This window comes from Sciurus vulgaris, assembly GCF_902686455.1.
Source record: "Sciurus vulgaris genome assembly, chromosome: 3".
Taxonomy (NCBI): Eukaryota; Metazoa; Chordata; class Mammalia; order Rodentia; family Sciuridae; genus Sciurus; species Sciurus vulgaris.
The window spans coordinates 68,541,961-68,569,541 of record NC_136463.1 but is presented as its reverse complement, the minus strand read 5'-3'; the positions used below and the strand labels follow the sequence as shown (position 1 = coordinate 68,569,541).

General features: G+C 35.2%; 1 protein-coding gene across 5 annotated transcripts in view; it reads right to left on the bottom strand.

The window, feature by feature from the left end:
- The window catches only part of ATAD5 (ATPase family AAA domain containing 5), a 59,771-nt gene that overhangs the window by 17,129 nt on the left and 15,061 nt on the right, over positions 1 to 27,581 (bottom strand). For 4 of the 5 annotated variants that reach the window (XM_079130419.1, XM_079130422.1, XM_079130420.1 and 1 more), the window contains exons 6-19: positions 26,207 to 26,371; positions 23,939 to 24,065; positions 22,888 to 22,969; positions 15,921 to 16,105; positions 13,340 to 13,494; positions 12,578 to 12,737; positions 11,793 to 12,122; positions 10,205 to 10,301; positions 9,865 to 9,944; positions 9,497 to 9,639; positions 9,240 to 9,390; positions 2,160 to 2,336; positions 1,603 to 1,736; positions 925 to 1,018 (exon numbers count right to left, since the gene is read on the bottom strand). In XM_079130419.1, coding sequence (XP_078986545.1) covers positions 925 to 1,018; positions 1,603 to 1,736; positions 2,160 to 2,336; positions 9,240 to 9,390; positions 9,497 to 9,639; positions 9,865 to 9,944; positions 10,205 to 10,301; positions 11,793 to 12,122; positions 12,578 to 12,737; positions 13,340 to 13,494; positions 15,921 to 16,105; positions 22,888 to 22,969; positions 23,939 to 24,065; positions 26,207 to 26,371 — 2,080 coding nt within the window. The remainder of the gene's footprint in view (positions 1 to 924; positions 1,019 to 1,602; positions 1,737 to 2,159; positions 2,337 to 9,239; positions 9,391 to 9,496; positions 9,640 to 9,864; positions 9,945 to 10,204; positions 10,302 to 11,792; positions 12,123 to 12,577; positions 12,738 to 13,339; positions 13,495 to 15,920; positions 16,106 to 22,887; positions 22,970 to 23,938; positions 24,066 to 26,206; positions 26,372 to 27,581) is intronic. The other variant, XM_079130423.1, reaches the window with a different exon arrangement.

Below are 27,581 nucleotides of genomic sequence, written 5' to 3'. Positions count from 1 at the left end.
AAAAAGTAATTGCTATTTGTGAAACAATACATTGGCTTTATAATTACTGAAAGTTGCAGATCAATTTGTTTTTTTCAAATTTGAAAAATCCTTAAGTTTAAAAAATAAAAATGGCCAGGCCCAGTGGCTTGGAAGGCTGAGGCAGAAGGATTGCAAATTCAAAGCCAGCCTCAGCAACTTAGCAAGACTGTTTCAAAATAAAAAATAAAAAGTGCTGGGGATGTGGCTCAGTGATTAAGCATCCCTGGGTCCAATCCCCAGTATCAAAGATAAAAAATAAAAATAAAATGACTAGGGCTGTAGCTCAGTGGTAGAAGACTTTCCTAGCATATGTGAAGCCCCAGGTTCAATCCCCAGGAACACACACACACACACACACAAACATACATACATAGACACACAGAAAAATAAAAACATCCAGGAGTATCCTCATTTCAGAAAAAGGACTGTATATGACAAATGACTTTGTGTGTGTGCATGCATGCACACTGCATATACTAGGTAAGCACTTTACCACTGAGCTACATCAGAGCCATATACAATGTGTGTGCATTCTTTTTGTTTTAGAAACAGGGGCCTGCTATTTTGCTCAGGTTGGTTGTGAACTCTGGGGTTTAAGATACTCACTTGCCTCAGTGTACAGAGCTGGGACTACAGGCACACTGGTCACTGTGTGGGCCAGTCAACTGACTTTTTAAATTTATTTAATTTTAGTTGTAGTTGAACATAATACCTTTACTTATTTATTTTTACGTGGAGCTAAGGATCAAACCCAGCAACACACATGCTAGGAGTGCGCTCTACTGCTGAGCCACAACCCCAGCCCAAGTCAGCCCAAGTCAATTGACTTTTAAAGGAACAAAACTAGAAGCTTTCCCAAAACATTTTAACCAAAAGTAATTTACTAAAATCAATGTTACCTACCACTTGTAGTAAGGATTACAGGTCGTTTTGTTGTTGCCATGAATGTTTTGATTGCATTCAAAAACCCAGCATCTTCATCAAAAATGACATCAACCTACAAACCATTTATTAGAATATTAATAAGTAACGAAATACTTACTGGATCTCAGTTATGTATACACAGTAAATATACCCATGTACCTGTTAGATAAAATTTATTAATTTTTTAAAAAGTGTTAAGGCACTGCTGAAAGCTTATATCTTATACTATTAAAAGGACTTTTAAATTATCATATATTAAACATTAAAATGAAAATAATGCAGTCACTTATGAGTGGACAGGTGTGGATCAGAATAATTTCAACAATCATTAAATAATCATTAGTAACCTTGAATTGCATTAATCATCTTCCTAAAAAATATTCTAGAGATGACAGTATCATGTGCTTTAATCAAACAGATTGACTTTCTTAGCTATTTCATATATATATATATATATATATATTTTTTATTACAAAACAATACATAAATAGGCTGGGGATGGAGCTCAGTGACAGAGCTCTTAGCTAGCCCATGCAAGACACTGAGTTCAATCCCCAGTACCCTGGGGGAATTGTGTGTGTGTGTGTGGGTGTGTGTACATTTTTAAATACATTTTTACCCTGAGAAATCATGAATGTTGTACCTCTGTAAACTTACCTCCTCAAAAAGAATAAGAGATGTTGCATTTTTCCTATTGGGTTCCTCGCCTCCAAATTCTTTGATGTTTGAATTAGTTGTATTTGCAGATTTAGTCTGAGTAATTTGCTTCTGTTCCAAAGAATTTTTAATTCCTGAATAAATAGAACACTGATATTTTAGGCAAAATGAACTTTTTTTTTTAATGGTACTGAGAAATGAACCCAGGGGCTTATACATGCTAGGCAAATGCTCTACCACTAAACTACTTCCTCAACCCTTTTTATTATTATTATTATTATTATTTTTCCAATTTTGAGACAGGGTCTCATTATGTTACACAGGTTGCCCCTGAACTTGAGGTGTTTCCTGCCTCAGCTTCTCAAGTAAATGGCCAGGTAAAATCAAACATAGTATAAACATCAACTGAAATACTTACATTTAAACTTCTATATGTAGAACCTTCAAAGTAACTCAGGTTTCAGTAACAGCAATAAGAACTCATGAAATGTATTCATATTTTTTATATCAGGATCATTAAAAAAATACCAAGCTTATTTGTCAATTTAATGATTTACCTTTATTACTATCCAGAAGTGCTCCTATTTCTTCATTATTTTTGGCCTTGGAAGATACTTTAAAGTAATTTGCCAAAGTTTTAGGGGGAAGTACTCGCTTCTGCCCATTACTTTTTGGTGATGAAGGAGGAATTTTCCTTGGTGAGGTAACAACTTTCTTAGGAGAGTTTAGTTTTTCTGCAAAAAATAAACTGTATTTAAGGATAAACATCCTAAAAATTATACAGATGGCAAGATTTAATATTTCTTATCAGGTAAAAAATCAAAGATACAAAAATTTTCCTTCATTCTTATATTCAAATACTCGATATAGTAAAATATTATTGTATTGTTGTTATTTATACTCACTGTAAAAAAGAACAAACCAGTCATTTGGAAAACACCTTTTTTCCAAAGAAATACACATTTTTGAAACAAGTAATGTTCACAATCCCTTTGGTAACTTTCTCAACACATGTTTGAGATCAGAAGAGGATGCAGGAAAAAAATGACAACAGTAAATACACTGAGTACATAACAGAATTTTATTGTCCAACTTCAGTTCAGCCCTACTGTAACTTGTTTTTACAAGCAAGTAATATGCTAAAGTAATATTTCTAAAGATGCTTTGGAGGATAGCATACTCCAACAAAGGACAGTGATTCCTAAAAAAAAAATTATTGATCTTTACTCCCCAGAAGCCCCAAGACATTAATTCCAGAGTATATATTCTTTTTCTAAGTACCCAGATTTAGTCATTACATGTCCTAATTATTATATAGCCTCAGAGAATGATCTTTCTCATTTACCCTCTTAGATGCAATTTCCAAAACTGTATGCTATTCTTTTTTGGCTCCTCCTTCAACAGATCTTATCATTGTCCCTTGTGTATTAGTGGTGCTCAATAAACTTCCTGAAAAATTTGAGTTTAAAAGTTATCACTTAGGGGCTAGGGATGTAGCTCAGTTGGTAGAGTGCTTGCCTTGCAAGCACAAGGCCCTGAGTTCAATCCCGAGCACCAAAAATTAAAAAAAAAAAAAAAAAAAAAAAGTTATCGCTAGATTACTAGGCACAGTGGTACATGTATATAATCCCAGCATCTCAGGAGGCAGGAGGATGGAAAGTTCAAGACCAGCCTCAGCAAATATCAAGAATACAAGCAATAGTAAGTGTTCGCGAGGATGTGGGGAGAAAGGTACACTCATACATTGCTGATGGAAATGAAGATTGGTGCAACCACTTTGAAAAGCAGTATGGAGATTCCTCAGAAAACTTGGGATGGAACCACCATTTGACCCAGCTATCCCACTCCTCGGTTTACACCCAAAGGACCCACAGCCACATCAATATTTATAGCAGCTCAATTCACAATAGATGCCCTTCAACAGATGAATGGATAAAGAAAACATGGTACGTATACACAATGGAATATTACTCAGCCTTAAAGAAGAATGAAAGTATGGCATTTGCAGGTAAATGGATCAAACTGGAGAATATCACACTAAGTGAAATAAGGCAATCCCAAAAAAACCAAAGGCTGAATGTTTTCTTTGATAAGTGGATGCTGATCCATAGTGGCGGGTGGGTAGGGAAGAATGCAGGAACTTTGGATTATACAAGAGAAGTGAGGGGAGGGGTGGGGTGGGTGAGGATGGGAAGGACAGTAGCTTGAGACAGACTTTATTACCCTCTGTACATGTATGAAAAGAATATTTTTGGGCTGGAGATATAGCTCAGTTGGTAGAGTGCTTGCCTTGCAAGCACAAGGCCCTGGGTTCGATCCCCAGCACCGCAAAAAAAAAAAAAAAAAAAATTATCACTATTGGAAAAAAGGTAATAAAATTATTATAGTAAAAAAAGACTATTAAGTAGTCAAATTAAATATAATAAAAAATGTCTGAATCAAAATTAAAAAAAAAAAAAAAAAAAAGACCAGCAGCCTCAGCAACTTAGCAAGGCCCTGTCTCAAAATAAAAAACAAAATGGGCTGGAGATATGGCTCAGTGTAAAGTACCCCTGAGTTCAATACCTGATAACTTCCCAAAATAAAAACATAAATAATGAAAAATTTTAAAATTATCATAGAGATCACCATCATTTCATTTAAAAGCAGGACATTTCATCTAGGCTCAGTGGTGCACATCTGTATCCCACTTACTCAGGAGGCTGAGGCCAGAGGATGGCAAGTTCAAGGCCAGCCTAGGCAACTTAGCAAGACTGTCTTAAAATAAAAAATAGAAAGTGCGAAGAATGTAGCTCAGTGGTACAGCACTTGCCTAGCATGCACAAGGGCCTGGTTTCAATTCCCAGTACTACCACTCTCTGTTCACCATAGATAAAAACACAAAAGTTATAGTGAAAAATATTTCTTTATATAAAATAGGTATCAAATTATAAGAAACACTCTTTTGTTTGTATTTTTATTTTTTTTCTTTCTTTTTCTTTTTTCTTTTTTTCCTAGTCCTGCCGCCCCCCACCCCGGGGATCTAACCCAGGGCATCAAACATGCCAGACGAGCACTCTACCACTGAACCACAATGTCACCCCTTATTTTTCTTGTTTTGACACAAAGGTTTGTCTGATCAGTCTGAAGATTGATTTAAAAAAATGCATACCAGTTTTCATTTTAAGCTACTCACATTACAAATTTTAAAATGTTAACATCATCTAAATTGTATCAATATCTTCTTTTAGAAAACCTTTCCATAAAAAGAATCACCTATCTGAAGAAACAGCTAGATCTGGGACATGCTGACATGCCAGAAAGCAAGGAAAATATCAATGATTGCTGGGGCTAAGTCAAAAGGACACAGACCTCTTGAAATAGTTTCTAGCTAGTCAAAGATGGGCATATGCGAGCACCAGAAGAAAAAAGACTGTTATTCTAGTTCTGGTTAAGATATGGTAACTGGAACCAGATTTACTGTCCCATCTGAAAAAAACTGTACATAATACATGAAACAACACTTGAAGACTTTGGCTATCATCCAACAAAGGACAGTGATCCCTAAGATATAAGGAAGAAACAAGATAAAAACTAGAATTGCCCAGATTATTTTAAAAAATTTATTATTATTTTTAAAAATTTTTTGCTTTTAGTTGTAGATGGACACAATACCTTTACTTTATTTATTTATGTGATGCTGAGGATCAAACCCAGTACCTCACACATGCAAGGCAAGTATTCTATCACTGAGCTACAACCTGAGCCCCAGATAATTGCTTTGGGACAATTTCTAAGCCATAGTGGGGAGGGGAAACCTAGTCTAGGTTTTCCTGTGTTGAGGAAACTCTACCAGATGTCTGGGAAACCAAGGCAGATAGAAATCAGAGGGCAGAATAAACAAAATGAGACAGGTGTTGCAAAGGGAGCGCTGGAAGTCTACAGAGTCCGCTCAGTCTAAAGTTGAGAGGTCATCTATGAAGAACCAGAGGAAATAATCTCTGGGACTAGATTTACCATCCTGTCTGAAACAACAGGAGGACTAGGATTAGTTTCTTTTCCCTCCTGATAGAGTTTCAAACATAATAATTAATGGCTAGAGCACTCAGAAAGATTTGGCCTAAGTAAAAGGACAAAATTAGCCCTAGTCTAATGCGGCTACTGAAATGCCTAACACAGCCTACAAGACCTGAAAAGAACAAACTATTTCTGAGTAACTTAACTGCATTCCAGAACAAAGGTCAAGCATAGTTACAGGATACAGCAATATCCAGCAACCAAGTTAAGCTGTAAAAGTCTGACATGTAATCAAAATTATCAGCTATCCAAAGAAACAGAAAAATATAATCCATAATGAAGAAAAAAAAACCCAATCAACTGAAAAACCAACTCAGACAATACAGATAATAGAATCATGTAGATTAAAAACAGTAAAATAGTTAATGTACAGAATTGTATTCCAATATGTTCAAAAGCTTATATGTCGTGGTGCACACCTGTAATCCCAGTGACTCAGGAATCTGAGGTAGGAGAACTGCAAGTTGAAAGCCAGTCTCAAAAACTTATCAAGTCCTAAGCCACTTAGTAAGACCCCGTCTCAAATTAAGAAATAAAAACCAGGCTGGGGATGTGGCTCAGTGGTTGAGTACCCTTGGGTTCAGTCCCTAGTACAAAAACCTATAGGAAATTCTAATTAGAATAACTTATACTCTATGTATGTATAATATGTCAAAATATGCTCTACTGCTATGTAAAAAGAACAACAACAACAACAACAACAACAAAAAGCCCACAGGAAAGACTGAGGCATGTTAAGAAGAAATACATTAGAATAAAACAGACCCAAATAAAAATTACAGAAATGAAAACTACACTATGGCACTAAAAGTATATTAGATACTGCAGAAGAAAAGATCTGTAAACTTGAATAAATAGTAATAATTATTCAAACTGAAACACATATGAAAAAAGATTGAAAAACTGAACAACACATCAGAGAGGCCAGGGACAGTGGCACACCCCTGTATTTCCAGTGACTAGAGAGGCTGAGGCAGGACGATCCCAAGTTCCAGGCCAGCCTCAGCAACTTAGGGAGACCCTGTCTCGAAATAACAATAACAATAATTGGGGCTGCTGCAGTCAGTGGTAGAGCACTTACCTAGCACAAGTGAGGCACTGGGTTTGATCCTTAGCATCACATAAAAATAAATAAATAGCTAGGTGCAGTGGCACACGCCTGTAATCCCAGCAGCTTGGGAGGCTGAGGCAGGAGAATCACAAATTCAAAGCCAGTTTCAGCAAAAGTGAGGCGGTAAGTAACTCAGTGAGATCCTGTCTCTAAATAAAATACAAAACAGCCTGGGGATGTGGCTCAGAGGTTGAGTGCCCCCAAGTTCAATCTCCAGTACCCCCCCAAAATAAATTAAATACAAAAATAAATTAATAAAATAAAGTAATTGTGTCCATCTACAACTAAAAAAAGAAGTTTAAAAAATAACAATAATAATATAAAAGGACTAGAGATATAGCTGAGTGGTAAAGCACCTGGGGGTTCAATCCTGTACCCCTCCCCCCCCCAAAAAAAATCACTGAGCTGTGAGACAACTTCAAGTGGTCTAAGAGATCTATAAGTTTCTAAAGTTGGGAAACAGAAAAATTTTTCAAAAAATAATGGTTGAAATTTTCCAAAATTATAAACCCATATATCTAAGATATACGGACAACAACCCCAAACAAACAAAATACAAGGAAAACTACACCAAGGAACATCATAATCAAATTAATTAAAATCAGTGATAAAGAAAACAATTTAAAAACAGCAATAAATAATGAACACAAAGGACCGAAAAACATTAAATATATTCAAATACCTGAGTTTGTTAAAAAAAAAAAAAAAAATGAACAAAACTCCTTTGACAATCTGGAGGTTGCTAGAATACCATTAGTCTAAGAACAAGAAAATAAAGGAAAGAGCTAGGCATGGTGACACATGCTTGTAATCCCAGTGGCTTGGGAGGCCAATGCGGGAGGGCAGCAAGTTCAAAGAGAGCCTTAGCATTTGCCAGTAAATGGATGGAACTGGAGACTATCCAGCTAAGTGAAATAAGCCAATCCCAAAAAACCATAGGCCCAATGTTCTCTCTGATATGTGGATGCTACCACACAATAAAGGTGCAGGGAGCTGGGGAGAAGTTCAGTGGATCAGACAAAGGGGAATGAAGGGAAGGGAGGGGGAGAGGGAATAAGAATGACAATAGAATGAATCAGACATAACTTTCTTATGTTCATATATGAATACACCATCCATGTAACTCCTCATCATGTACAACCACACGAATGGAAAATTACACTGCATGTATGTATAATATGTCAAAATATATTCTATTGTCATGTATAACCAAAAAACAATAACAAAAAGCCAGCCTTAGCAACTTAGTGAAGATGTAAGCAACCTAATGAGAGCCTGTCACAAAATAGAAAATAAAAAAGGCTGGGGATGTAGCTCAGTGGTAAACACCCCTGGGTTCAATCCCTGGTACTAAAAAAAAAAGAAAATAAAGGAAAGAATGAAGCATTTCTCATGCTTATGAACTATATTTCAAAGAATCTAAATAGTTGATGAAGAATAGTGCTTCTCAGAATTCTCACTAATAAATGCAAAAAGGCTGAAAGAATTACAAAATCATCACTTAAAAATTCCTAATAATAATTATTCTATTAGACAAAGATCATTAGTGGCTCTAAAGTACCATTAACTGAAGTTAAGGGGGGTTACAGTGTATGGGTCAGAATGAAAATACTTGAATTCATTGCTCACTCTCAATATCACTAAAAAGGATGTGTATCCTGCTGCTATGTCATGAGAAGTAGAAGCCCACCTATTCACACATGCCACATGCAAATCAGAACCTGAACCTAATCAAGCCCTGTTGATCTAACCACCAGTTTACAAGAAATATAGGGAAGAGGAAGATGTTAACTGATATTGTGAGGATACAATCATTGACAAATCCAAACTATGAGAACTTCTCTGACAATGGCAGGTTGTTCGACAAATAAACAACATGAAAATAATGGGTCAGTGAATTGTTAAGGAGATTAAAAGAAACTAAAGAGACATTAACTAAATATAAGATATGAACCTTGTCTGGATCCTGATTTGAATAAACAATGTGAACAACAGGAAACTGAAATCAGTATATTAGAGGATACTGTTAGATCTGATTATGATACTATAGGTATACTTTTTAAAAAGCCCTTATTGGTTAAAAGTATATGTGGGTAAAATGATGTGATGTTCTTCAGATTTGTTTTGTTTTAAAATAGTCTGGGGTAAGGGGATACACGTTAATATGCAAGAAAAGATTAAAAATTAATGGCAAGCTGGGACAGTGAAATTCACCTGTAATCCCAGCTACTCAGGAGGCTAAGGCAGGAGGATACCAAGTTGAAGGCCAGCCAGCATGGGTAACTTAGATATACCTTGTCTCAAATAAAAACAAACAAAAAGACTTGGGAATGCCATGCCACTGGATTTGAGCCCCCAGTTATAAAAAAAAAAAAAAAAAAAAAAAAAGGCAAAATGTTGACAATTAAAACTATTTTTCTCAGCTTTTACTTTTCTCAAAAGACTACCTTAAGAAAAATAATTTACTTACTTGGTGACTTGCCTATGTTGTAGCTATTAAAAAAGCAGGGTTTTTGTGAGTTTACACCTTGCTTGTCTACTTGATGTGACTGAGTAGCTTCCTTTAGTTGAGACAGAATTTGTCTACCACTGCGCTGAGAAGAAGCATTCACTTCAAATATCTAGAAGAATAATAAATGGGAAAATGGCAGAATACTTTATGTTTTCTTTTAATTCAAGGTTAATTATTAACATTAACATTCTTCTACTGTGGCTATTACTACTAACCTTAAATCCAAGCTCCTGAGCACAAGCATATACTGCAGCAGTTTTTCCCACTCCTGTTGGCCCTGTTATAAGAACAGTATTGCATAGACGACTCTCTTCCTCATCATCTGAACTGCCTATAAAGTCTTTGCTGTCTGACGAATCTGAAAAATTATTCAAAAGTATATAAAATGATGAATTGCTTAGACAGCAATTCTATCTCATGAAACCCAGTAATCAAACACCCCAAATTTCTTGACAATAAATGCTAGAAAATGAATTTACAAAAGCCAAATATTATACACTAATTCTGAAATTTTATAAAAATTTTTAGCTAATCTAACTCTAGAATAATGTTCAGTGAAGCAGAAAAAAAGTGAGTCAAATACCTTCCTGTTTATCTTCTCTTTTTCCCTTCAAATTCTGTCTTTCTTCTAATTCAGCTCTTCTCTTCCAGTCTTTCAACCAACTATTATAAAATATATTAATAAAAAAATTCAGACTATCGACATCTCTTAAATCTTAGGTTTTATAAAAATAAGTTTTAATAGCAGTAACACTGGGCAGTGGAAATATGAGAAAAGAGAAACTTTTCATTTACAATTCTTCCTTTTTTTAAAAAATATTTTCCCCCTAGTATTAGTTTGCAATTTCTAAGTTTTATATTAAACAAACTGAACAGTAAAACTAAATTCATAAATTTTTTAATTCTTTACAAATTTTACCAACCTATGTAACTTTTTTATAGCTAACTCATTGCCTATGAGTTCACTGGCATTCTGAGGTTGATACTTTTCTGTCCAAAGCATGTCTTCAGTTCCAGACTCTAAAGCAAAAAAGAAAAAACTAAGGTAGTATTCATTCCTTGACATAAGCATATATTCTTAGACGTTTACATTATGATAATGAAATAATATGTATTTAAAAAATATTTACATTTATAAAATGCCAAAAATGTAATTTTTCAAACTTAACATTACTTTAAAATTCTTCACACCAAATCCAACCCCCTGGGATGGGGGAAGCACCAAAAGCAACAATAACAACAACAACAAAAAACAGTAACAAAAAACTAACCACTATACCCAGTTGGGGTGCATGCCTATAATCCCAGCAGTTCAGGAGGCCGAAGCTGGAGGATCTGAGTTCAAAGCCAGCCTCAGCAAAAAGCAAGGTGCTAAGGAACCCAGTGAGACCCTGTCTTTAAATAAAATACAAAATAGGGCTGAGACATGGCTCAGTGATTGAGTGTCCCTGAGTTCAATCCCTGGTACCTGCTCCCCCCTCCAAAAAAAAGGGCTAGGGATGTGGTTCAGTGATTAAGCTCCTTTGGGTTCAATCTTTGGTACAAAAAAAACCTCAAACCTAACTACCATAAAATCTCATGAAAGGTATAAAAAAGTACACTTTAAAATTTAACAACCAATCAAGAAACATGACTATTAAAAATAATTTTTATAAAAGCAAAAATCTATAGAACAAAGGCAGCATAATGTGGTCTCTTTTGATCAAGGAAAAGAAATATTTAAAACACCCTATGAGGTCAACCAGAATGAAAAGACAAACGCTATACTCCTAATAGAAAAACTAAATATTACAGAGATAATGATTCTCCCTGAAGTCATCCATAAACTAATGTAAAATCAAATTGCATATGGTATTCATTAAGGTGAGGTAACTATAATTCATTTAGTAACATTAAATGCAAAAAAAAAAAAAACCTTTTAAAATAATGATTGGTGACTTGCCATATCAAATATTAAAATATACCACAAAGTTTATATAAAATGGATGAATTTAAAGGAACAGTTTGGACCTATATTGTTTAAAAGTTGCAACAGGTGTATGTTAAAAGAAAGGGAGGCCAGGAATTGTGGCCTATGCCCACAGTCCCAGCTATTAAGAAGGCTGACAAGAGGATCTTGAGTTCGAGGTCAGCCTGGTAACATAGCAAGAACCCATTTCAAAAAAAAAAAAATTTTTTTTAAGAGAAAAGAAAATGGCTGGATTTGGTTATACATGACTATAATCTGAACAGCTTGGGAAGCTGGGGTAGGAAGATCCCAAATCGAAGCCAACCTCAGCAACTTAGTGAGGCCCTGAGCAACTTAAGAGAGACCATGTCTCAAAATAAAAAATAAAAAGGCTGGGAATGTGAAAGGGCTGGGGATGTGGCTCAGTGGTTAAGTGTTCCCCAGGTTCAATCCTAGTAACAAAGTAATAAAATAAAATAAAATAAAATAAAATAAAAAGAAGGAAAAAGAATGAGAGTGAAAAACCAAGAGCTCTAGAATAAGAGGAAGAAAATCTAATTTACCAGGAATGGAAGATATTTCTGCTGCAGACTCTCTGTCACCATCTATGATTAGAATATCATTATCTTCTACTGCTCCTGTTTTCACTTTACATGTTGTACTCAAAGCAGTTTGTTTCTTCTGAGACATTTTAGAAAATATACCTTTGGAAGAATCTAGCTTTTTCCCAAAAAAGTTGTTTCTTTTGTCAACTTCTTCTGGCTTCCCATTTATCTTTTCTGGACTTACTGAATTTTCATTTGGTTTCTTTCTTTTTGACCTCTGATTTTCTATTTCCACTCGTTTCCTTTTGCTTTCTTTTTGATTGTCATCAAGCTCTAGTTGTGGACTTTCTGATTTGGGAATAATAAAATGCATGTGCTTATTAACCAACAAAAAGCATTTTCAACACCCAATAATCTTCATATCACTTCTAAATATCCCATAGTCTTATGACATTAAGATGAAAGGTAAGAATGAAATGTGACCTATTGAAAGGAAGCTGGGATTCTTAATATTTTGATTGCCTTTTATATAAGATATGTAAGTTAAAATTCTCTCATCTGGCCTTTCTTAAATGAATGACTAATAGTTTAACATAATTAAAACTGTCTTTGGATCGGCATCTATGGAAGCTGGCAGGCACTAACACTGCATTGCTCAAGATGCTTTGCTTGAAGTTAACACTTCTCCCTACCACCTGTAAGCAATGTTCTGTCTATGGTTACCACTTCAAAGAGTCAAAGGTCAAGTCTTTATGTTTTCAAAACTGAAAATATTAACATTAATGATAATAATTATCACTAACCTTGTTTACTATGATACTCAGAAAGTACCTGGTGCTCATTTTGTTTTTTTAGAAGCAAGGGAAAATACTTTCCCACAGAAAATTCAGGATTTGACCACCCAATTTCTTCCAGCAAAAGATTTCTTTCTTCTTTAGTAAAATTCTTCCTTGTCCTTATAAACTGCAATGAAGAATACAATGCACAATAGCAAACCTGTATCATTCATGTTAATCACAACCATGTTCTATTCATATTAAGTCGATATGAATATTGGATTAGCTTTAGTCATTAAACACAAAGCTGTACTTGCACAGTTTTTGAAAGATTTATTTCATATAATCTAACATACTTTTGAATTTGACTATTATTAATTCTTAAAATGTTTTGAAGAAGCTCTGTATTTGCTGCATGTGGCAGCACATGCCTGTAATCCCAGTGACTCAAGAGGCTAAGGCAGGAGGATTGACAGTCAAGGTTAGCCTGGGCAACTTAGGGAGACCCTGTCTCAAAATAAAAAATTAAAAAGGGATCAGGATATAGCCCAATGGTAGAATGCCCCTGGATTCAATCCCAGAACTGCAAATATGTGTGTGTGTGTGTATGTGAATATTTAAAAGAAGTCTATATTTCAATTAGATATACTATTTTAAAATTGGGCCTTAGGGGAAAGAAAGGAATTCTAGGTTAAAACAGTAGATAGCCAAATTTTTTTTTCTCTGAAAGATGTGAAAAAAAAAAAAAAAAAAAGTCTTACAACAACAGATTAACTCTCTAGTACTTACCATAACCACAGAATTATTTTTTGAATTTGAATTCAATGTTGAAAATTCACCAAGAGCAATAACACATTTCGACAGATCTATTACTTTAGTGTTAGGCTCCTTAAATGTAGTTAACAGAGGACAAGAAGGTAGTTTCAAATGCCATAACCAACACCCTGAGGAGAAACAGAAAAATTATCTTAATTAATTTTTTTTGGGGTGGGGGGTGCTGACGATTAAACCCAGGGCCTTGTGCTTATAAGGCAAGCACTCAACCAACTGAGCCATAACCCCAGTCTCTTAATTAACTTCTTAAAAAATTTTTTTTAGATGTTGACAGACCTTTATTTTATTCATTTATTTATATGTGGTGCTGAGAATCGAATCCAGTGCCTCACACACACTAGGCAGTGCGTTACCACTGAGCCACAACCCCAACCCCTTAATTAACTTTTACACTGTATGTTTACTGAATGTCAAACATGCGAATATGAAAAGACGTGACAAATCCTAGCACCACAAAAAAAAAAAAAAAAAAATGACCTGACAACTACATAGTTATAAAAGTACCAAAAACCCAGATGAGTATACACGGAACAATATCCTCACCTCTAACAAATATGATTAATGAAAATTACCTAGTCTTCCTCCCACTTGTTAAAAGAAGCACATATTAGCAACTTTCATTTCTTTTTGAATCACCTTTGATACTCAGGGTAAAAATTTTAGGGACTTTAAGGGCCATTAGCAACCTCATTTAAAGTTTGAACTTCAAATCTGTATTCAAATCCAAATTCCGCCAACTATTATCCTTGTATGAGCAAAATTCCAAACCTTAAAAAAAGGTGTGGTAAGTGCTCAGCAGAATTCTGGTTAACAAAGAGTACTCAATAATTAAGGTTGTAAGAAAAAGGGGGTTCCCTCAGTTCTTGACTTATCTGCTCATCTACAAACAAAAATACTAAATTTGGGCCAGACATGGAGGTACACACCTATAATCCCAGTTACCCTGGAGGCTGAGGCAGGAGGACTGCGAGGCTGAGGACAGACTAGGCAACTTAGCAAGATCCTGATTTAAAATTAAAAATAGGACTGGAGATATAGCTTAATTGTAGAATGTCTGTGGATTCAATCCTTAGTAACACTCCACACTCCCCAATAAAAAAGAAAGAAAGAAATGCTAAGTTTTACAGTAGCACTTCTTTGAAAACTCATATTCAGGGAAGAAAAGCATAACCCATTTTTATAGTTAAACACGTTATTAAAAAAGGTTGAGTTGGGGATATAGCTCAGTGGTGCAATGATTGCCTAGCATGCATGTTTGATTCCCAGGACCACAAGAAAAAAGTTTTCATCAACTGAATGACAGTGGCAGAAATGCAAAATAAGGAAGAACAGAAGAAATTATTAGACTAAATGAAAAATTCCCTGTACCAAAAGAGGTTAACAAAACTCATTAGGTATCAAGGTCAGAAACACAAAAGGAAAAGAAAGGAGAATAGAAAAGAAGATACATTTCATGGGCCTGGGAAATGTACACACCAAACCTCAAAATCAGTTGAGATAAACCTTTTTTTAAATATCTTTATTTGCTTATTTATTTTTAAATTTTTATTAGTTGTTGATGAACCTTTATTTATTTTTATATGGTGCTGAAGATCAAACCTAGTGCCTCACATGTGTGAGGCAAGCGCTCTACCACTGAGCCACAACCCCAGCCCCAGAACCTAACTGTCTTGAGGCTACAAAACAAACAAAACAAAAACATCTCTAGGTAGAAATAATGGCAATGTAATGATATAAGACCTTTTGCACATTATCAGTAACTAAAAACTATAAGTAAATATTGCAGCTGTTATAGCATCTAAATCCAAATAGAATTGGATTATGATTAGGCTAACACTATGGAACAAGATACTTGTGCACAGCTTCCTCGCTACTTCTTACCTATGTATTCCATGAAGAGACTAATATGGTACAAAACAGTCAAAGCTGTTCTGAAAGGAGGTGAATGAATGAATGGATTTCTTTGAGCACTCAACAAGAGACAGGACAAATATATTTATATTATATATTATTTTTATATATATTATATTATTAATATTATATCACTATATCATATGTCATGTGTGTGTGTGTGTATATATATATATATATATATATATATAACCCAGCTTAAAGAGTGCTGGTGATGGAACCCAGGGCCTATGCATGCTAAGCAAGTGCTCTCCCAGTAAACTAAATTCCCAGCCCTTCAGAGAAATAAAGATGATCTGCTCTGATTTCAGAGGGGAACTGTCTTCCTTTTAGAACATAGTGCCTGTCTAGAGAACAATGACTAAAGGTTCTTTACACTTTCCTGCACTACCCTGACAAGGTCTGCAGGAAGGTTCCCTTTGGCTTCCTTGCTCTGCAAACCTTCATTCTCAGTAAACTGAGTACAAGGCTGAGGAAAAGAGGATGAAACATATACTTAATATTCCCACTAAAATCACGAAAAGAATGACATGAGGCTAGGAAAATTTAGCCTAATTTTAAACTACCTTATATAGTTACATATTACGTCTAAGAGAGAGTAAATGTTCAATAATAAAAAACTCACCATCATCTTTTTGTTGTATATGAACAACTTTCTGGAAACTGGTGCTCAATGAATTGTACACATCCAGTGAAGCAGCTTTCTTTGCAATCTGTCGTTTCAACAAATCTGGCAAACCACTCATTAGAAAATCACGTTTTGCTTTAAACTGTACATCACAGTCCTGAGATTTTTCAGATATATCTTGACTTAAGAAAAAGATTTGAAAAAGAGAAGCTAAGGTTAAAAATACTTGAAAGAATAAACTACCTAGAAAATAAACACTAAAATTTAACTTAAAAAATAATCACCCACCTAAGATGTTAGCTGGTCAAATTCTTTCTTGCTTATCGCTAAAATAAAAGCCTGCCATGTTAAGAAATTAATAAAAACAAACACATATTTTTATACAATGACTTGAAGGACATCCACCAAAATGTTAACCAGACTATCTGGAGGTGAAAGGTGAGTTTTCTTGTTTTTTGTTGTTTTGAGCACAGGGAATCTAATCCAGAGTCTCCAGCATGTTAAACCAACGCTCTACCACTGAACCACATCTCCATCCCCAGGGTTTTTGTTGTTAAACACTCATTCATGTTATAATTAGAAAACAAATCAGTGCCATGTTTCAAAAAGTTAACCCAAGAACTTGTATTTGTATTGTTTCCAATATAATAGCAGAAAATTATTGATGTCTAATTGGTTTATTTTATTATTTGGTACCAGGGATTGAACCCAGGGGTGCTTAATCACTGACCCACATGCCCAGCCCTTTTTATATTTTAAGTTGGTCTCACTGAATCCTTAGGGCCTTGTTAAGTTGCTGAGGCTGCCTTGAACTTGCAATCCTCCTGCCTCAGTCTCCCAAGCCACTGAGATTACAGTCATGTGCCACTGAGCCCTGCTTAATTGGTTTATCTTCAGATTATGAATCATAGGAATCTTGACCACAGTGGTAGAAGTGGAAGAGGTGAGAGGATGGGGGAGAACAGAAGGCTGGAGTGGTGAAGGAGGAAAGGAGTGTGGTGGTGGTATATCACAGCTTATATACCCTTTTCTAACTGCCAGATATAGAGTCAGAACTGCAATGTTCCCTACAAGTAGAAATTTGGATTGGTAATTAAAAAGAGGTTACAAAATTTTTTATTTCTATTTTCCTTTCCTATTTGAGTGAAATGAGGGGAAGAGGAGTCTTGAAGCCATATTAGAGAAATTAATCTTAGAAAAGAGGAGGTGTACTTTTTCTTTTGTTAATAGGAGGGAAGAGGAAAAAGAGGTAAAGTTGGAGCTAAATTAGTATGTTCCTATAGCAGAAAGTAAACTTCAAGGAGAGAAATACAAGATATTAATATAAAATATGCATATATATTATATATGTTATATATATTGAGAAATAGTTTTTGATGTGTGTACATATACACATGCATGTTCAAGCTTTATCTACTGAGAAGGCCTAGAAACAGTAACACACCAGGAATAATGGGCAAAATGAGCACATAGATCTTGGTCTCTAAATACATAAAAAGGAACTAGATTTCCTGGGGAAACTATCTGACTACACAGTTGAAGCAACGCAAGTAAAAGATGAACCTGAACATCTTCCTGTTCAAGAAAGTAAGATATGCTAAAAAATCATGAGGCTATGTCAAAGGGGTCACACTGGCCAAATTAAAAACAAATTGAGCATCAAAAAAATATTAAAGGACTATAACCCACTGAATGAAATAGTAATGAAGATATAAGCAAATAAACATGAGAAGATGCAAAAGCAAACTACCACACAGAGAAAGAATGACTGCAAAAAAGAATTGCCATTTGGTAGACATCATAGTGTGATTAATTCAGAATTGGTTAAGGCTAATAACTTGGAGGTATGATGAGGAATAAGCTATGGCATTATTTTAGAATACTTGCTGACCAGGCATGATGCCTGTTGTTCTAACTACTTAAGAAGCTGTATGGCAGGACTACTGAACATCTAAGGTCAGCCTGGGCAACTTAGCAAGATTCTGTCTCAAAATAAAAAATTTTAAAAGGGCATGTAGCTCATTGTTAAAAACATTTGCCTCGCATGTGGAATACTGTTAAAAAAATAAAAATACCTGAGTATGGGGGCACACACCTGTAATCCCAGTAACTCAGGAGGCTGAGGCAGGAGGATTGCAAGTTCAAGGGCAGATAGGGCAATTTAGGGAGGCCCTATCCCAAAATAAAACACAAAAAAGGCTGGAAATGTAGTGGTAAAGCAACCCCAGCTTCAATCCTCAGCACCACTAAATAAACAAATAAAACTTGTCCATAAAATATTAAGAAATCCAAAAGGAAAAGGGGGAATTTAAGATTAAAAAACCTGGCAGATACAAACATACCCAACTGATCAAGGTTAACATCCTGTCATTGGGACAGGTGAATGTCACACACCTCTTTTTGTGATGCACTGAAAAGAGCAGAGTACTATGTCTATGTAATCCTGACACGTATATAAACTGAGTCTAATCATGAGGAAATCACATGAACCAGGTCAAAGGTCATGGTATATCATGTAAAATCTTCACTCCTTAATAAAGACAGCTAAGGCTATAGGAAATCTTGGTGAGGGGGTTATGGGAGTCTTTGTAGTATTCTGGCAGCTTTTCCTAAATATAAGGGTTTTTTTCAACATAAATTATTTAAAGTTTTTTTCATGGTACTTGGATTTATGAACATAAGAATAACTCTAAAAAATCAAAGTAAATAGTCCAAAATAAGGAATGTGATTCCTGAAAACAATCCTGCTAGATAAAGCAAGTGCAGATAAAATAACAGTATACTCAAGCATTTACTTTCCTCATTTCAGGCTGTCATTCAGCAAGAATTTTTTTGTGGGGAGAGGGTATTGGGAATTGAACTCAGGGCCTTGAATATGCTAGGCAACATTCTAGTACAGACCTACTCACCACAGCCCTTTCTATTTTCAGACAGAGTCTTGCTAAATTGCAGATGTTGAGCTTAAACTTATAATCTTCCTGCCTCAGCTTCCTAAGTAGTGGGGATTACAGTCCTGCACTACATGCACAGCAGCAAAAAAATATTTTATTTTAAAAAGCACAGAATCAATCAAGTTGTAAGGAAAGCAAAACAGATTACCAGAGCCAATCTATAGTTTTTCAACTATAAGCTCTTCAACCTCCTTGTAGCTGCAAATTAACATCTCCACTTCCCTCTAACCATCAACATTTTCCTTTAACTTCCCAGCTTGGAGTCCACATTCCATCATTAAATACCACTCAACAATCTACTCAACCACCGTAACTCACTTTTTGTGGAGCAGTTATAGTCACAAAATTGGGCCCATTGATTCCACTGTGAATTCACAGCATCAGTTCAAAGGGGCCCCCAACAATATCAGCAATCCAACATTTTTTCTGTTCAACTTGTTCTCCCCCTCTACAAAGACTATTTCAAATTTTCATTCTCTTCAAAATCAGTCCCTGCCTAGTCGTACACCTCACCTTCAACAGTAATCTCATCTTGCATTACAGAGGAAAAAACATAAAATGGGCATTTCTTCATCTTCCTTATGTAAAAACATATAATCAGGAAATTCAGCGAATCTATTATTATTTTTTAAATGAATCTTTGGGTTTTTAAAAATATTTTTTTGTTGCAGATGGACACACTACCTTTATTTTACTTATTTTTACGTGGTGCTGAGGATCAAACCCAGTGCCTCACACATGCTAGGCAAGTGCTCTGCCACTGAGCCACAACCCCAACCCTTCTTTCTCCTCTTAAAATAGGAAAGGTGCTCTCCATAACACAAGGTTTATTCTTCTAAAACAACTCTGAAACTTATTCCATGTAACAGTCCCAACAAACCCTAAAGGATATAAAGGTTCTCTTATATGTTCAACTTCTCCTTGATCCTCTCCACCTGTGATTTTTAAACAAGATCAAGTCTCTCATTAAATTTAAAAGAAAAAAATCCTGACCTGGCTCAGTAGCACATACTTCTACTTCCAGCAATTCAGAAGGTTGGGCAGGAGGATCTAAATTTGAGGCTAACCTTAGCAGCTTAGCGAGACCCTAAGCAACTTAGTGAGACCCTGTCTCAAAATAAAAAAATAAAAAGGGTTGTGATGTGGCTCAGTCCTCAGTCACAAAAAACAAAACAAAACCAAAACACCCCATCATTTCAAACTATACATTAAAGACCAAGTGTAGTTGCACATGCCTGTAATCCTAGTTACTTGAAAGGCAAGACAGGAGGATCACAAGTTTCAGATCAGCCTAGACAACTAAGGGAGACCCTTACTCAAAATACAAAATTTTAAAAAGGGCTAGGGTATAGTCAAGGGTAGGGCACTTGCCTCGCATGTGTGAGGTTCTGGGTTCTATCCCCAATACTTAAAAAATAAAAAACAGAATCTTTAAAAATTAAGAAATGAAGTGAATTGGGTAGAGTAGGCAATAGCAGGAGTTCTGGAGACTCTTCCGCCCAGGCCATTTGAAGCTGTGTCCTAGGAGGCACTACAACCATCAGCAGGTGGAAAGGGTGCAGGTGGAGTGGATAGAGGGCTGGGAAGGACCACTTCTGTTGTTACAGCTCTATTCACACCTTTTCTAATAAACTGGGGCTGGGTTAAAGAAAAAGAAAAAGGAAAAAAAAAAAAAGGGCTGGGGTTGTGGCTCAGTGGTAGAGCACTTGCCTACTAGCACATGTTCAATCCTCAGCACCACATAAAGATAAATAAATAAAATAAAGGTACTGTGTCCATCTACAACTAAAAATATATATATTAAAAAAAAAAAAGGGAATGAAGCAGGGGAGGAGAAGCGGGAGGGAAGGAAGAGGGAGAGGGGGCAGAAAAAAATTGAGCCAGGGGATGGTGGCATACACCTGTAATCTCAGCGGCTTGGAACTCTGAGGCAAGAGATCACAAGTTCAAAGCCAGCCTCAGCAATTTAGCAAGGTCCCTAAGCAACTCAGTGAGACCCTGTCTCTAAATAAAATACAAAAAGGCTGGGGATGTGGCTCAGTGATTAAATGCCCCTCAGTTTGATCTTTTTTCAAAAGAAAAAAAAAAAAAAAAAAGGAAGAAGAAACTAAGTGAATTGGCAGACCACAGGATATATAGGTTAAAAATGAATTAATTATAAAGAAACAAACAGCCGGGCGCAGTGGTGCACACCTGTAATCCCAGTGACTCAGGAGGCTGAGGCAGAAGGATCCCAAGTTCAAGGCCAGCCTTGGCAACTTAGTGAGAGACCCTGTCCCAAAATAAAAAACAAAAAGGGCTGGGAATGTAGCCCAGTGGTAAAGTACCCCTGGGTTCAATCCTCAGTACCAAAAAATTAAAAATTAGAGAAACAACTAGAAAATAAAAATAGTACCTTTTACAATAACACAAATGCATGAAATACTTAGAAATAAATTTAACAAAATATGTACAAAATTTCTACACTGAAAACTATAGAACACAGACAAAAGAAATTTCCAACTAAGAAAGATTCACTATGTGCCTAGATCAGAAGACTCAATATTATTAAGATTGATTATCTTAGGCAGGTGTGGTGGCCCACACCTGTAATCCCAGTGGCTCAGGAGGCTGAGGCAGGAGGATCTGGAGTTCAAAGCCAGCCTCAGCAAAAGCAAGGTGCTAAGCAACTCAGTGAGACCCTGTCTCTAAATAAAATACAAAATAGGTCTGGGGATGTGGCTCAGTAGTTGGGTGCCCCTGAGTTCAATCCCCAGTACCAAAAAAAAAAAAAAAAAGCAATTTTTAAAAGTTAACACAATCAAATATTGGAGTCCGAAGATTTTCTATTTTCTTTATGTTTGTATTTAATTTTGCATATTGGGAATTGAACCTAGGGGTGCTCTACCACTGAACCACATTCCCAGCCCTTTTTATTTTTAATTTTGAGACAGGGTTTCACTAATTTGTCCAGGCTGACCTAGAAACTGAATCTCTCATTCTATGCAGTTGTTAGATTCATTCAGCAGGCACATTAAACTTCCAACATCCAAATTTGCTCATATCCATACTCATGTTTAAAAACCTTTGGCTACTTCTTTTTGGTCTTAGCATAATCAAAATCCTTTTAGATTGCCTCTAAGGTCCTGTATTGGCTGGTACTCACCTCTCCAGCTTAATCTCACATTCTTCCCGTCCTAGCTTTCTGTGTTCAAGTCACACTAGCATTATTTCAGTCTTTGGAAATTCCCATGTTCCTTCTAGCTACAGGTACTTAGCACAGACTCTTCCCTATGGCTGGAACATTGTTCTTCCCCCTGATGAACTCCTTTTATTCTTTTAGATTTCAGTTCAGGTATCATTTCCTCTGCAAAGCCTTCCTTGATCATAATATAATCTCTAATAGAATTTCGTACCTCTCCTTAGTACAATGCCAATTTTTCATTTGTTGACCTATTGTTTAATTATAGAAACAATCTTTTATGTAGTCTATAACCCTCATGAGTACAGGGAATGTCTTGTTTTCTTCCCCAGAATATACCTAGTGCCAAAAATACTTCAAGGCACACAGCAGGTATGTAAATATTTATTGAATATTCAAAATAATCTTTTTTAATTTTTTGGTTTGCTTTTATATTATTTTGATTTTATGTCTACAGATGACCACAAAGCATTTGTAAATAACCAGTGGTAGCAATAGTGTCATCTTTTTTTTTTTTTTTTCCTGGGGCTTGAACCCAGGGGTGCTTTACCACTGAGTCATATTCCCAGCCCTTTTTATATTTTATTTTGAGACAGGATCTCCCTAAGTTGCTGAGGCTGGCTTTGAAGTTGAGATCCTCCTGCTTCAGCCTCCTAAACTGCTGTGATTACAGGCTTGTGCTATTAGGCTTGGCTCAATAGTGTCGTCTTTTAAAATGAACTTAATAAAGCTTCAGATGACAATGTACATGCTTTCTCACCAAAATAAATGAATAAATACAAAATATATTCCATAAAATATTTTGGCATTTTAAAACTTGTATTGGACTGACCTGCTCTCATCCAAACCAAGGACAGGATCAGCTGTTTTTTGAGCCTTTCTGGCAATAAATAAAGGAGCAACTTTCATTTTTCCTTAAAAAAAAACACACACACACACACACACACACACAAAACACTTGTTAGTATCAGTGCTTACCATTTCCACTTACCTTCTGCTTCTTTCAAAAGTATATCTTTTTAAACTTCTAAAAATTAAATTAAAAAAAAAAAATTTCCCCCTGGTACTAGGGATCAAACCCAGGGGTACTCTACCACTGAGGTGTATCCCAAGTCCTTGTTAATTTTACTGAGACAGGGTCTCATTAAACTGCCCAGGCTGGCCTCGAACATGTGATCCTCCTTTGTCATTCTTCCAAGTAGCTGGGATTATAGAGGTGTGCCACCATGTCTGGCTAATTATAAAATTTCTATGTAATAATATGTTCCTTCAACTTGGCAATACAGTAATCTCCTCAGGAACTTTTATTTTTAACTAGAAATTTACACGACCTACCTCTGGAGATTCTTGTTCAATAGGAATAGGAAAAGATCTAAAGAGTTAATATAAGCTTTAATTTAACCAGATATTTTGATGATCAGTCAAGTCTGAGAACCACTAACTTAAGAGATACAGAGATGCGGTAAGTTAAAATATACTCAAAAACACACTTAAAAATGGGAACAAAGCCAGGTGTGTGCTTGTAATCCCAGCAGCTCAGGAAGCTGAGGCAGGACAGCAAGTTCAAAGTCAGTCTCAGCAACTTAGGGAGGCCCTAAGTACCACAGCGAGATCCTGTCTCTAAATAAAATACAAAAAAACAACTGGGGATGTGGCTTAGTGGTTGAGGGCCTCTGGGTTCAATCCCTGGTACCAAACAAACAAAAGTGAACAAAAATATGCCTATTTTCCCTTTGAAAGACTTTTTGCTATATCAAAATGGAAATAATAATATAATTAAAAGTTCCATTTTACAAAAGAGGCTAAATTTGCATCATGAATACACTCAGAATGATCCCCCAAAGGTTCTACTATTCATTATAAATGGTATTAAATCTGATTACCAGGTACATTTTTAGGAGACTTGTTAAGTTTTTTTCCTAGCACATCGTTCAAACACTGAAGTTTCTTCTGATTTTTCTCTGATGGCTTTAAAGAAGTTGGACTTGAATCTATTATTATTATAGAGTCCTAAGATAAAATAAGAAAAAAAATTTAAATACAGTGTTTCTCATTATCCATAGGGATATGTTCAAATAATTCCAGTGGATACCTAAAACCTCAGATATACTACGTTTCTTCCCTATACATACTTACCTTTTCACATACTGTTGCTATTATTTTTGCAGCTTGAGGCATGAGAGCAAAAACTAGAATGAATTTTATTTTACTTCTTCCCAATTTCACAGATTAAAAAATTCCTTCGTATTGTATACATTAGCAACTTCATAATTTTTTCTTTTCTTATTAAGTCAAGAATTTTTACCTTTCCACTCAAAAAAAAAAAAAAACATTTTTATGGCTGTTCTTTGACATATCCAATTGCTAGCCTCACTACTCTTGCACTTTGGGGCTATTATTAAATAAAATAAGGGTACTTGGAACACAAGCACTACAATACCACTTCAGATGATCTGTAACTGAAATGACTACTAAATGACTAATGAGCAGGTGGTGTATAGAACATGGATACAGATCTGCACTATCCTAGATCAGACAGAATGGGATAGCACATTTCATTAAGCTACTCAGATCCTAATTGCTTATTTCTGGAATTTTTCATTTATTATTTTCAGACCATGGTTGATAACAGACAACTGAAATCTTTGAAAGCAAACACAGGTAAGGCAACTATTATAAATCATACAATTAATGTCATTAAATATACAAAAAGTTACAGTGACAGAAACCATAGACCTCACAATTAATTTAGCACTTCCATACATCTCCCACCAGACATTATCTGACTGAAAAGAAAAAACATAATAGAATGGTAGGAATCTATGTTTACATCATACAACTTTATATGATAGCAAACACTAGTCTAATATGACTGTGGGATTTCATTTTAAAAGAAACAACTTTTCCAAAAAGAAGGATCAATATGACCAAGCTATAAAAATTCTAGCCACCCTTTTTAGAACTATACATACTAGAAATGAATTAGAATAAAGTCTGATATTTTCCTGTGGTCAGCATATATTTACTGAGCACCTACTACATGTGAGCTAATATAGAAGGTCCAGGGATACACAGACAAATAAAACTCAATAGTTGGCTTTAAATGTTACAAAATGGTTTAGGGGAAGAGAACTAGTCCATGAGTAGATAGTTAAGCTATAACATAGCGTGCTGAGAGCAATATCTGCTAAAGTACAAAACCCCATAAAAATAAAATACATATAGGAAAGGAAACTATTTGTCTCAAGAGCATCAGCACAGCTTTCAAAGAAAGGTGGTAGAATGTTCATAGTATTATTTATAATTTATAATAGCTGGAAAGAAACATCCACCAACTGGTGAATGAGTAAATAAAATAGAGTATAAACTTGGGAAATTATTTAGCAATAAAAAGGAAGACTTAGGCTACAACATGGATGATTTTTAAAACATATACTAAGTGGAAGAATCCAAACAAAAAGGAACACATGTTACATGATACTGTTTTCATGAAATGTTTTGAATAGGCAAATTTGTAGAATTAGGAAGTCAATTAGTAGTTGGCAAGGGCTAGGGGAATGGGAGGATTAGGAATTGACAGCAAAGGGTGATTGGTTGTCTTTTTAAGGGTAATGAAAAAGCTCTAAAATTGATTATGATGGATGCATAACTATGAATATATTGTAAGCCACTGAATTACACACTTTAAATGGTGAATTATATGGTATATGAATTAATCTCAATAAGCTGTTTTTAAAAAAGAGAAGATAGTGTCACTTTAGCATAATCTTTAAGGCTGAGCAGGAAGTCTCAGGTAAAAAGAGTACATGGAATATGCATTTCAAGCTGAAAAAAATACAGTGGAATCAGTAAAAACTGTACCATATGGGGAAGAAATGAATGACTTAGTGTGACTAGAATAAAGAACTGTTTTGAAAAATGGAAAGAGCCAGTTCAGCTATGAAAGATTTTCAGTGACTTGAGAAAAGATTCAAGCTGTATTTTGTAAGCAAAAGGGAGTCAAAGACTTTAAAAGCAGAACTGAAAATGATATTCTTTCTCCTACTTCAAGGCTATCACACAATGCTACCTCACAACTTTATAAAGGTTTCCTTCTTTTACTCTAAGCAAAATAGGACAGAACTAATACCATAGATATTTGTAATACTTACATCTGTTTCTGATGATTTCTCCCTTTCAAGAAGAGTCTGATGTCTAGAGGAACGCCTTAAGGGTATCACTGTTTCTTCAGTAGCCTTTGACTTATATATGTGTAAAGCTTTTGCTTTTTCAATCAATTGTTTTGCTTTTGATATATTTTTTTGAGTACTGCTTGCCTAGACAAAAATATGAAATTTTAATTTAGATCATGGCAAATATTTTACATTTAACAGAAAAAAGCATATAATAATAGGAAAATATATTGGAAATCAAATTACCAACAAAGAAACGGTTATTCACATCTTACCAGGAACCTTAAATTGAAATGTATATAGTTATAAGTAGTTTACTTTTCTTATTTGAAATTATCTTGATAAATATTTACTTGCAGGCAAAAGAAGGTCTGTAATATAGATTCGGATTGGTGGTTATTTTCCCATCATCTTCATGACAATATATTTCTTTAGTCACCAAATTCAGGTAAAGTAGTTTCCAAATACAAATAGTTAGCCTACTGTATACAAAGCTCTGGATTGGATATCATAAAAGAAAAAACATAATACATGAATCTTGACCTCTAGGAACTTTTATACGACAGGGAAGCAAGTAAAAACATATTGGCAATTACATAGTATAATCATTATAGTATGTACTATTGTGTATGTATAAGTATCTTACATATACAGAGAAAAAAAGAAACAGAAAGACAGATTGGGAGAATGACACATACTAGATACATAAAAAAATAAGCTATAGGAGTTTAGGAGTAGAGAATATTTTAGACTGGATTCTTTGGAGTAAAGTTGAAAAGGTATTATGGTATGGAAAATGGTACTAGTCAAGAATAACATTTGACTTTCAGACCTGGCTCTGCCACTGATGTACAATGTGACCTTGTACATTCAAATATTATCTTCCAGAGAATATGCTTTCAATATTCTGAATTCCTTGAATCTTTACATTAGGATTAAAAACATATACAAGCCAGGCACAGTGGTGCATACTTATAATCCCAGCAACTTGGTGGGCTGAGGCAGGAGGATTGCAAATTTAAGACCAACCTCAGCAATTTAGCAAGGTCCTTACTAACGACTTAGCCACTCCCTCTTTCAAAATAAAACATAAAAAAAGGGCTGGAGCACCAGGAGTGGTGCTGCATGCCTGTTATCCCAGTGGCTCAGAAAGTTGAGGCAAGAGAATTGCAAGTTCAAAGCCAGCCTCCACAATTTAGTAAGGCCCTAAGCAATTTAGTGAGACAGAATTCCTTATTTTTTTTCCAAATGCACACAGTTGCCGTTTATTTTATCATGTATTTCTGTTATGAAAATATATATTTTTAAAAAGAAAAGAAAAAATGAGTTATTCCCATTTCCTAGGTAAAACCAT